General features: G+C 42.1%; 1 protein-coding gene across 4 annotated transcripts in view; it reads left to right on the top strand.

Annotated features, from left to right (window-relative positions):
* Positions 1–12,469, top strand: part of AZIN2 (antizyme inhibitor 2) — a 37,827-nt gene that overhangs the window by 12,588 nt on the left and 12,770 nt on the right. For all 4 annotated transcript variants that reach the window (XM_049617547.1, XM_049617548.1, XM_049617549.1 and 1 more), the window contains 3 exons: positions 544–709; positions 2,263–2,425; positions 3,626–3,738. In XM_049617547.1, coding sequence (XP_049473504.1) covers positions 544–709; positions 2,263–2,425; positions 3,626–3,738 — 442 coding nt within the window. The remainder of the gene's footprint in view (positions 1–543; positions 710–2,262; positions 2,426–3,625; positions 3,739–12,469) is intronic.

Genomic DNA, 12,469 nt, shown 5'->3' with positions numbered 1-12,469 from the left:
AATTAGACCAGCCTGTAGGCCAAAGGTTATGCAGCCACATCTTTGCTCTGCCTCTTTTCTTGCAGGGATATGGAAGAAGTCATAATAAAGGCCTAACAGTATAGTTTTCATTGATCCTGTGCTTAGGATATGCCAGGCACTGTGCTAAATGCTTCAGGTACATTATCCCACAGCCCTGTGGGATCTTATCCCCACTTTATAGATGGGGAAACGAAAGCACAGGCAGGCTACACCACTGACAGGTAAATACAGACCTGGCTGACGGTAGGGCCCTGGTCCTCATCCCAGAAGGCTCAGCCCTAGTGGCAGCACAAAGGGAAGGGAGGGACACCAAATACCAGCGGACCTTAGATCTGGTCTCTTGTCCACTTCTTACTTCCACAAGACCCTTGGAAATGCATTTAACCTTTGAGACCCTCAGTCCCTACATCTGTAGAATGGGCACAGTGTCCAATGTGCCTGTCCAAGGTTGCTCCTGGCTGGGGCTGAGCTGGTGGCACCTGGGGCCCTGCACGTAAGCCAAGTCTCTTCCTCCCTCCTCAGTTTTCACGTTGGCACTGGCTGTCCTGACCTTCAGGCCTACACTCAGTCCATCGCAGACGCCCGGCTTGTGTTTGAAATGGGCACTGAGCTGGGCCACAGGATGCACATCCTGGACCTTGGTGGTGGCTTCCCTGGATTGGAGGGGGCCAAAGTGAGATTCGAAGAGGTAATCCTGGGGTCAGAAGTGTGGTACTGGGCTCTGTGGGGGGTGGGGGGTGTGTACTGGGCACTGTGAGTGGGTCCTATGTGCTGCATACTGTGCTTGGTGCTTTACCTGGATTATCTTTTTTTTAATGTTTATTTATTGAGAGAGAGAGAGAGAAAGAGCAAGCACGTGAGTGGGGAAGGGTCAGAGAGAGAGAGGGAGACAGAGAATCCTAAGCAGGTTCTTCGCTGTCAGTGCAAAGTCTGATGCTTAACCTACTGAGCCACCTAGGAACCCCTGAACTATCTTATTATTAGCCCTGTGTTACAGCTGAGCAAACTGAGGTTCTTGGAGGTTATGTCACTTTCTGAGTCCCAGCTCTGCCTGTCTCTAGCCCATGCACAAATTTGAAGCTTAACCAGTGTTATTTGCTAAGTCCTAAAACTCTTTGAGGGCCTGGTACGCTCTGTTCTCCCTTGGGTGAGCTGATGAGAAATGAAAGGGGAGGGCGGGAAAAGGAAAAGCCCACCTTCTGTGTACTCCTCTCAAGATGAAATCAAGAAAAAATGTGTCGCCGCAATCCCCACTCTAACCACTAGGGGTCGTTCTCCTTAGTAAGAGCCTGGTCCTGGAATATCCACATCCAGGGACTGACCCTAAGAAAATAACCCCTGATGGACACAAAGAGCTTCAAAGATGAGCATTGTTGCGGTGTTCATAACAAAAGTCCAGTGGACTTTCCTGGTCCATCTAACACTCGGGAATTGGTTAAATTATGAAACGTTTGTATGACTTACCCACTGAGGTCATTCACAGAATCTGTTGAGTAAAAGGTTATAATATATATATATATCCCTATTATGTTTATAATAAAAATGGCATTTGTATCAAAGAGAAAAAAAAGAAAGGGACTACTCCAAAAAGTTAACAATGATTAACAATCTGCATGATAGAATTAAGGGTGGTTTTGATCTTTTTTCTTCTCTTTATTTTCTGTGAAAAAACAAAAAACAAAAAACATGTCTTTTAACAGATTGGTCATTTATAAAAGAAAGTTCCATATCAGGGCTTCTGGAATCTGAGACTACCTCCTCCCATAATGTAGGCGTTGAGGAAGTTGACTTACATGAGTATAAGAGTCTTGACCCAGCTCTCTCTGCCTCCTACCTTCTTGGCCAATTGTCTGTAGTCCCCAGCTGGGAACTTAGCAGCTGCCAAGTCCTTCTTTCTGAAATCAAAGAAGCTTTCAAGAAATAGACTTGGAAGGGTGCCTGGATGGTTCAGTCAGTTAAGTGTCTGACTCTTGATTTTGTCTCAGGTCATGATCTTAGGGTTTGTGGGATTGAGCCCTGTGTTGGTCTCTGCACTGACAGCATGGAGCCTGCTTGGGATTTTCACTCTGTCTCTCTCTGCCCCTCCTCTGCTCGTTCTCTATCTCTCAAAATAAATAAACTTAAAAAAAGAGAGAAAAAGTTGTTAAAAAAAAAAGAAATACACTTGGAGCTATAGCAAGTCCTTAGTATGTAAACCCCACATTTCAAATATGGAATTGTCTCCCATCCCCCTACCACCAGATTTGTTCTGTGATCAACTCAGCCTTGGACCTGTACTTCCCAGAGGGATGTGGTGTGGACATCCTTGCGGAGCTGGGGCGCTACTATGTGACTTCGGCCTTCACCTTGGCAGTCAGCATCATCGCCAAGAAGGAGGTTCTTTTGGACCAGCCTGGCAGGGAGGGTAGGTGCCAGGTGGGCAGCACAGCCCCATTTTTTCCTCAAGCTAGGGACAGTGGCTGGCCGAGCAAGGTCTGGTTTTAGGGAATGGGGAATTTGAAGGATGGATCCTTGCTTTAGGGAAACTTACAACCAAGTCCTTTCTTACCTCCAAGATACTTATTATTGTTTCTTCCTATGCATGTTTATATCTTGTGAAGATTGAGATCAAAACAACCTCAGGGAGAATAGATACTTTACTAACCCATTGTACAGATGAGAAAATTGAGAGCCAAAGAGAATACAAGTGAATTGCTTAATAGGAAAAAGTAAAGCCTGCATTCGACCTCATGTCTATCTCCTCTCCAAAGTACAGACTCTTACTCATCCTACTGATTCTCATAACATAATGAAAATAATTAATAACAACTTATATTTGTCTAAGTCTAGTTATAGATGACAGAACATAGGCATAGAGAGGTCGAGTCACTAGCCCAAAGTCACACAGCTGGTAAGGGGCAGTGCCTGGATTCAAGTGCAGGCTGGACTGACTCATGGTTCTCTGCCCACACTGCAACATCAGCACTCATCTTTGCCTTTTCAGATAGATCAATTCTCCCATCAGCCTCTTGAGTGAGTGGGGTCAGGGACTCTGACCCCAGAGGTTTTGTCTTCTGCTCTAGGACCCCAGGCAAGAGAGCTGAGGTCTGTGTGTCTTCCCCTGAGAATCCATTTGGCAGGGTGGTGGGCTCCAGGTAGAAGGTTTTCTGTGTGTGCGTGTACCTGTGTGTGTATGTGTGTAGAGACGACATTCTTCTGGCTTCCTTTATAAATCTGGGTGATTGCCGTATCTAATCCAGCCAGGAGACCTGGTTTCTCATTTCAGCTCATGCACTTGCCCCATCGTGTGTGGGGCAAGTGGCTTAACATCTTGGGGTATTGAGTTTGGCTGGGCTGCTCTTTTGCCTTTGCTGGGCATCCAGGGGCTCAGATGCAGGCAGGAAGTAAGTCCTGGGCAGGGTTGCTCAGCTGCAAGCGTGAGTGTGCACAACATGAACCTCATGTCATAGGAGGAGGCAGGACCCACCCCATAGTTGAGGAAGGGGCAACCTTTTTGCTTCAGTTACCTATCATCCTTGCTGAGCCTACCATTGTGCCAGTTCCCCAGCCCCAGCCCCCCTCACACTGCTGCTTGTACTTCCCCTGACCCCTCCCCTCCCCACAGAGGAAAGCGGTTCCACCCCCAAGACCATCGTGTACCACCTCGGTGAGGGCGTGTATGGAATCTTCAACTCAGTCTTGTTTGACAACACCTGCCCTACCCCCATCCTACAGAAGGTAAGCCTACCCCACGTGGGCCTGTTTTCAGTTGTGTGTGTGTGTGTGTTTAAATAACATTTTGGGGGTGTTTTTATTTAATTTTCAAAAAGTGAAACATTCATTATAGAAGACAGTGGGATGAAGGAGATTATCATCCATAATCCTACCACGTAGAGATAGACGTTTTGAACATTAGATTTTTCAGTCTTTAAAAACTGTATTATATTTAAAAAAATAAAGTTGGATTGTATTGTTTTGTAACTGCTTTTTTTCCCACTCAATATGGGGTATAGCTCTTTCCATACCATTAGCTAATCATTGACAACATGCTTTTTGAAGACTACGTATTATTTTAACTCATCTAACCCTAGTGGTTTGGTTTCCTGTTTTTGAGTACCGCAAGTATATCTTGACATCCATGTCTGATCAAGCCCTGGAGTGAATTTCTAGAAGTAAAAAGAAACAGTTCGTCTTTAATGGGTTTTTCTAGGTTAACAAGGGAATAGGAATGGACAAAGAGGGGGAAGACAATCAGGCACACCGTTGTATTTTTGTCTATGTAGCCCCTTTTCTGGAAGGGAACTCAAGTGCCTAACCAGCACCTAGACCATCATGAGTGCTCAGTGTGTTTTTGTTTTGCTCTCTCTTTCCATCCTGTCTAGTTTTTCAAGACCCACTCAGGTGTCAGCTCCTCTTTGTAGCTCTTCCTGCCCCGCGTCTATCACAGGCAGAAGGAGCCCTCCTACCTCCAGGTGCCCAGGCCACAACTTGATTGCATCCTCATTCTGTAGCTGGGTTGTTAAATGTGGTTTCCTCCGGCTAGTCTGAGTAAGCCTCCCTGATGTGCTCAGGAATTCACTTTTCCACTGTGATGCACTAGCCCTGCCTGCATTCTTGTGGTTTCCCACATCCTTCTGCACTGAGAAAGAACCAGGCTGGCCTCGGCCAGCCATGCCCCCACGTCATACAGGAGGGTGGCAGCTGCTTCTCAGTTCCTGTCTCCCTTAGACCCCCTCTGCCTTCCAGTGCACCTCTTTCTGGTCCATGCAGTCCCTGATCCACTCCCTGTTCCCTTCAGCTCCTCAGATGAACGAGTGGGCCCAGCCCACTACCACACCCCCCCATCCAGAGTCTCTGTTTTGATTAATCTCCAGTTGGTGTTGCCGTCTCAGGCCCCACGATGTTACTGACCCTCTTTGTGGTCTGTCCTGTTTCTCCTCTGGATGATGTGGAAGTTTCTTCCTTTGGGCTGTCAACCACTTACCAGGTCCAGCCATGTGACCAGATGCGGGGTCGGGCCCCAGTCTGGTGGTGGAGACAGATGACAGCACACATAATAAGTTAGCTACAATTGTGTTGGGAGTGTGTCAGAGGGACCCAGGCTGGCTGGGGTTTCTGTACCTTCTTCCCCAAGGAAGATCCCCTTCACTAGTCAGGATGGCAGCTTTGCATCCCTGCTCTTTGTTCCCCAGGACTTTGTGTTTGGACCTCATGTACAGAAAGTTATATTCAACATAAATCTTGGTTCAAAGTATACTTATCATCATTGGAGCCTACTTGGCCCTTTTTTGTTTGCTTGCTTTCTTTCTTTTTAAAAATTAAATAAGGGGCGCCTGGGTGGCTTAGTCTGTTAAGCATCTTACCCTTGATTTCAGCTCAGGTCATGATCATGGTCATGATCAGCATTAGGTCATGGTTCATAGGTTCGAGCCCCACAACAGGTTCTGTGTTGATGGTGTGGAGCCTGCTTGGGATTCTGTCTCCTCCCCACCCCCTCTGCTCCTCCCCAACTTGAAGGTGCATGCGCACACACACACGCACACAAACACACTTTCTCCTTCTCTCAAAATAAAAGACATGAAAAAAAATTAAGAATTTAATAAATATTTGAGTACTCTCAGTATGCAAAGCACTATGCTGAGGCCTGCACAGAATAGTAGGTGAGAAAAAGAGGCCTATGCTTTGGAAATACAATTCTGCTGGGTAGGGGTGTGTGTGTGTGATTAGTACCTAGGCCACAACAGTGTCATGAGAAAAGTACAGAAAACTACAGAACAAGTATTATTGGACTTTTTAAAAAAATATTTTAGTATATATCTTTAAAAGGAAAAGACTTTTGGGGCACCCTGGGTGGCTCGTCAGTTAAGTGTCCAACTTCGGCTCAGGTCATTATCTCGCGGTTTGTGGGTTCAAGCCCTGTGTCGGGCTCTGTGCTGGGAGCTGGGAGCCTGGAGCCTGCTGCAGATTCTGTGCCTCCCTCTCTCTCTGCCCCTCTCCTGCTTGCACTCTGTCTCTGTCTCTTCCTTTCAAAAATAAGTAAACATTAAATTTTTTTTTATTTTTAAAGGAAAAGACTTTAGAAAAATCATAATATCATTATCAAATTAGAAATGAACAATCCCATAGTATCCCCTATCATCTTGCCTCATAGATGGGTTTTCTAGTTGATGTGCTGAAATCAGCAGCCAAAAAAGGTTGACATACTATATTTGGTTGAATTGTCTCTCTACTACCCTATTAGTCTCGCCAACATTTTTTTTTTAATTCTTTATTTGTTGATGAAACTGACTAAAACTGGTCCTAAAATTTCCTGCATTCTGGATTTTCCTGATTGGTGAATTCTCTGGATCCCTTCACTGCTATTGAATACGTTATGCTGTGCCTTTTGTTTCTTTGATACTAGGTCGTTAGATTGAATGGTTTCATTAGATTCCCAATCAGTTTTGGGGTAAAAATGTTTCACGGGAGAACGTGTCTCTGTAGTATAATACAAAGTGTATTACTTTCTTTTTAGTGTAATAAGCATTCTTAACATTTTGCCACCTCATTCCTTTGTCTCTTCTCATGCAAAGTACCCATGTGTTGACTCATGTGTTACCATTTTTTCATATAGGTTTTTCTTTTTTTTAATGTAGTTTTTTTTCTATTGTAGTAAGAACACTTAACATAAACATCTTGTAACAGACGTTTAAGTGTATAATACAGTCCTATTATCTATAGGCACAGCAGGTCTCTAGAATTTGTCCATTTTACAGAGCTGAAATTTTATGTCCATTGATTACCAACTTCCCATTTCCCCTCCCACCACCCCTGGCAACCATGTTTCTATTCTTTGTTTCCATGAGTTTGACTATTAGATACCTCGTATAAATGCAGTCGTGCAGTATCTGTCCTTCTGTGACTATTTCAGTTGACATAACATCCTTAACGTTCATTCACGTTGTTGTATATTGCAGGATTTCCTTCTTTTATGAGGCCGATAATATTCCATTGGATATATGTATATACAGCATTTTTTAATTCATTCGTCTGTCAACGGACATTTAGGTCTTGGCAGTTGTTAATAGTGCTGCAGTAAACATGAGAGCTAATACCTCGTAAAGACCCTGATTTAAATTCTTTTGGATAAATACCCAGAAGTAGGATTGCTGGATCTCACCATAGTTCTATTTTTATTTTTTTTTTAAGTTTATTTATTTTGAGAGAGGGGGAGAGAGAGAGAGAGAGAGAGAGAGAGAGAGAGAGAGAGAGAGAGAGAACGGGGTAGGGGTAGAGAGAGAGGGAGAGAGAGAATCCCAGGCAGGCTCTAGCTGTCAGCACAGAGCCCAGTTTGGGGCTTGGTCTCACAAACTGTGCAATCATGACCTGAGCCAAAATCAAGGGTCGGACCTTAAATGACTGAGCCACCCAGGTGCCCCAGGTGGACTTTTAATGTATAAACATTTTAAGCATTCATTGAGTGGTCTAAAATGACATATATTTAGGGTTAAAGATACGACTTAATAAATGTGAATTGGCACTTTATAAATGCAAGCTATAGTTGGGTGTGGAGAGGGGCCCAGATGAGGTAAGTACCACAGAAGTTTTATAAGAATCTTGGGAACCAGAATTCAGGGTACAAGCTTCAGTCATTCCACTCTACCTGAAGACCCTCTCTCTGTTGACAAGATTGGGCTTTCTTACTTGCCATTGTATTTTATTCTAGTGTTTTATGGTTAAAAAAGCAGGACTCTGTCTTGAGTGTATTGCAATAGCATTTGTCAAGTGTGGATCTGGTTAGTTTTTATCTTAAAAATCCTTAAGTAATGATTCCTAATGCTTTTTTAAAATTACTCTTTGCCATACTATACACTAGTTTTATTTTATTTTTTCAACTATGTCCTGTCTTTATCCTGACCTTTTGATAATTTTTTTCCTTGTTCAGCCTATTCCGTAGTGTTTTGACAATAGCTTTGTACTGTGTTTAGAAAACCAGTAGGGTGCCTTCTATTTCCAGCAACGTGGTAGTCTAGATACTCTCAACAGCCGCCCCGCTGACAACAAAGAAAATGGGATCCTGACTTACAAGAAAGCAGGGGATCCTTCAGAGGTCAAAATTAAATCAAAGCAGGCATCTCCACTTAGAGTGAAAGCCAGTCTAGTCTCCACCCAATAACCAGAGAGATCCTTTAAAAACGTAAGTCAAATCATGTCTGGTTTTATTAAAACTGCCTAAAACCCTACTCTGGTTCCCATGCCACTTCAGATTAAAGCCAAAGTCCTCCAGGGGCTTCTAAGGCCCTCTGTGACCTGCCCTGTCTCTTCTCTGATCCCCTCCCTCACCACTCTCTGGTCTTGCTCATCACATTGCAGTGACCGCAGCCTCCTTGCAGTTCCTCAAACTCCCCCAGGCACATTCCTGCCTTAGCACCTTTGCACCTGCTCTTCTGCCCGGATCACCTTTCTTCTAAGTACCACATGGGCTCACTCTTTTACCTCCTTTCCATCTTTGCCCAAAGGTCATCTTCTCAGTGAGACCTTACGCTTTATATAAAACTGCAACCTGCCCCTCCCCCGCTCTGTTCTTTCTTTTATTTCATATCATTTATTATCTCCCAATATACTATATAATTTACTTCTTTATTTTGTTGTTTGCCTCCCTCCTGCTAGACTGTAAACCCCATAGGACAAGGACTTTGTCTATTTTGTTTGCCATTGTGTCCCAAGCACATAAAATAGTGACTATTCAAATATGAGTCAAATGAGTTAATTAACCTAGAGAGAAAACCTAACTCTGAAACTGGTTTCTCTCTGGGAGTGTATGCTGAATCCTTGTAGCATTGATCTTCAGTTTTGATAGCTGCATGGGTTCCTAGGGACTCAGTCAGGATGGGGAATCTGATAGGATCCCTCACATAAAGCTGTGGACCCCTCAAAAGTACATCATCATTAGTGTAAGGGTAAACCAGAAAACACGTGTCCCACAGAGGAGGCCAGCAAACAACAACAACAACAACAACAACAACAACAACAACAACAACATGTCTTTTTGACCTTGGTAGTGGTTGGAAGAGGGCACAGAATTAAGAATTTACAGCCATAAGCCAGCCTTTTCCTGGCTTTGTTGCCCAAATTCATATTGTCTGATGTGTTGTCTGATAAACCTCAAGGCTAGAATTTATTTTATCTTGCAGAAGCAAACACAACTTCTCTCTGCAGTAGAAATATTCAGCCTAGGCTTCTAAGAATTCTCACAAGTGCCAAAGTACATGAGCTCACATTAAAAAAATCACAAAACACAAAGAAATAGGTCACCCTGAAGGAAAGCCAGCAGAAGTCACAGACAGCAGAATCAGTCCTGCAATTATTTCATGTATTAGAATTATCATATGTTAAAGATAAAACAAAATATTTACAATGTTTAAAGAAATAAGAAACTGAAAATTACACCAAAGAATAAGCAAATATAAAAATATTATCTAACAGATTTTAAAAGGATTAAATAGAACTTCTAAAAATGAAAAGTATGAAAATTGTAATAGTGCACAGAGTAAGCAAAGCTATTAGAGACAGTTGAAGAGAGGATTAGAGAATGGGAAGACAGAGCGAAAGAAATTATGCCAATGTAGCACAAAGACATGGAGACAGAAAATAAGAAAGGCACAGGAAGTGGCAGATAGAGTGAGAAGGCATAATGTCTGAACTATAATCATAGTTTCAGGAAGAGATTGCATGAGGACACAGAAACCACACCAGTAATTTGAACAGGGAAATTTTAATATAAAGAATTGTCAACATTTATATATGGTTAATTACTAAAAGGGTCAAAAGCAGTTACTACCACTGGTAAGAGAGAGTGAAGAAGGAAGCAACTCAGAGGAGGGCTCCCCCTTCCAAAGCTGAGGTTGAAACCTTTGAAGAAAGGCTGTGACTGTCACAGAGACATGCAGCCTGCCAGTGACAAAGAAACTTGTCAGAGGGTGCCCACCATAACTGACTCATAGGGGCAGCCTGCTGCTGAGTGGAGAGGAAACTTGCTGGAGGGTGTGGGCCAAGGTTGAACTGTGAAGGCCACTGAGGTAAGAACTACCAGACCCTCATATGCTGAGCCATAGGGGGCCACAAAGAAAAACAGCATACTAAAAGAGGAAAAGTCTTTTCTTCCCGATCTTGCCAGCAACCTCTGTTGACAAAGCCTAACTTAGAGCTACCTGGCAAATAAGGAAAGTCTATAGCGTTCAGCTCCAGTACCACAAAGCAAGGCAAAGAAGGGTGGATTGGGGGCTGAGAGATAAAAAGTTAATAACTGGCAGAGAGTCAATAGACTGGGAGAGAGTAAGACCTATCTTCAGATGTAGGAAATCCAAACAAATCCCAAACATTAGTGAAACTGAATACTATGGACAAAGAGAAGATCTTAAAACTAGTGAGAGAATTGAGACAGATAGAAGACTACCTGTAGAATAATGACAGACTTACAGCTTATTTTTCTCCCATAACAATGGAAGGAGGAGATCCTGGAGTAGCAGCCTTAATGTATCAACCTAGAATTTTGTATCCAGCAAAATTGCTTTTCAAGAATGAGTATGGAATGTAGGCATTTTCAGACAAAGCAAATACTGAGAGACATACCTTCACAAACAGAAGTTCTAAAGAATATACTTCAGGCATAAGGAAAATGATTCCAGATGGATGGTCTGAGTTGCAAGAAGGAATGGTGACCAAAGATAGCTAAATATTTGGGTATATCCAAAGGATCATTGACTGTCACCACCACTCCAACAATAACAGTTAATTTGTGGGGTTAAAAATAGGTTTCAGGTGTGATTAGGTTCAGCTGTGAGTAGATCCCAACTTACATGACTTGAATGAAATACTGAGGCTTATTTTGCTCACGTAGATGTCTAGACACAGGCAATCCTGAACTGGTATAGTGGTTTTAGAGTCATATGGAACCATATTGCTCCTACTTGTACCTATTTCTAGGTGTTGTCCTCATCTTGGTAGATACAAAATGAAGTGCCAGCCCTTACAGGAAAGAAGAAGAAGTAAAGCCGATGTGCCAGTTGTCTTTTAAGGAAACTTCCTAAAAGTAGCCACATAACACTTGTGTTTTACAAGTACATAGCCATGGGGCTAAGATGTTAGTCCCATGGCCCTAACTACCTGCAAGGAAAGTTAGCAAATATGGTCTTTATTCTAGGTGGTCATGTTCCTAGCAAAAACTGAGGGTTGGAATTGCTGGGGTAGGCAATTAGCAGCCTCTGCCACAAATAAGATCAAATAGAACACTGGACAACACGAGAATGTAAGTAGGGAGGTAAAGTGACCAAGTTGGTGTTCTAGGGTTTTTAACTGAGAGGAAGATATTGATTAATTTTAGACTTTAGACTTTAAGTTAGGCATGCATGTTAAAAAGTAAATGTTTAGAGTAACCATAAAATAATAAAAATAGGTAATATAATGGATAATGTATATAATAGAAATATATAATATCTAGATAACTATATAATGTAATTACCAACACTGATGATAATTAAAATGATGTAGTTTTGACACCAGCATAAAAAAATTAGGCAAAAAACCATAGTTGAGAGCACAGGAAAGACCCATATATATCTAGAAACTTGATTTTTGATAGGGCTTGCAAAGAAGATCACTGGGGATTGTTTAATATATGATGCTGGGACACCTGATTGTCCACATGCAAAAAATGAAATTGAATCCCTATCTCACAGCACATGTGAATATAAATCCCAGATATCAATATAGGAGAATATCTGTCTGACCTTGAAACAAGGAAGAACAGTGAAAAATCTCTTAAAAACCAAAAAGGAAGAAACTGATGTTTGTCTACACTAAAATGAAGAGCTTCTGTTCATCTGTTAGCAAAAGGAAAGAGGGAATCACACACTGTAAGAAAATATGGAAACACATATATAAACTGATAAGGGATTAGTAGACAGAATATATGGAGGATTCTTATGTAAGAATCTTAAGAAAATAAGAGAAGCAATACAAAATAGAAAGCAACAGAAATAAGGCAAAAAGACTTTAACAGGCATTTCCCAGAAGAGGAAATCCAAATAGAAAATGAAAAAGTGCTCTACCTCCTTGGTAATCAAGGAAATACAAATGAGGAGACACCATTTTCTACTGACTAGATTAGAAAAAAACAAAGCATGACAATATCAAAAGTTGGTGAGGGTATAGAGTAGTTGGATCTCTTAGACACTGACAGGAGTTGGTATTTCTACTTTGGGAAACAAGTTGGCATTACTCAGGTAAAGTTAGACGTGTGTATAACGTATCTTCCAGCAAGTTCCCATATGTATTTGGGGAAAAATACAAGAATGTTCACAGGAGCAATTTTTATAATATAAAACATTGGAAACAACATTAATGTTTGTTGGCAGGGTAATAGATAAACAAATTACCGTGTATTCCATTTAATGAATTCTATGCAGCATATTGTGAATTATGGCTATAT

The sequence above is a fragment of the Panthera uncia genome, assembly GCF_023721935.1.
Source record: "Panthera uncia isolate 11264 chromosome C1 unlocalized genomic scaffold, Puncia_PCG_1.0 HiC_scaffold_4, whole genome shotgun sequence".
NCBI classification, from domain to species: domain Eukaryota; kingdom Metazoa; phylum Chordata; class Mammalia; order Carnivora; family Felidae; genus Panthera; species Panthera uncia.
Note: the sequence above shows the minus strand (reverse complement) of the source record. Positions and strands in the feature narration are given on the sequence as shown.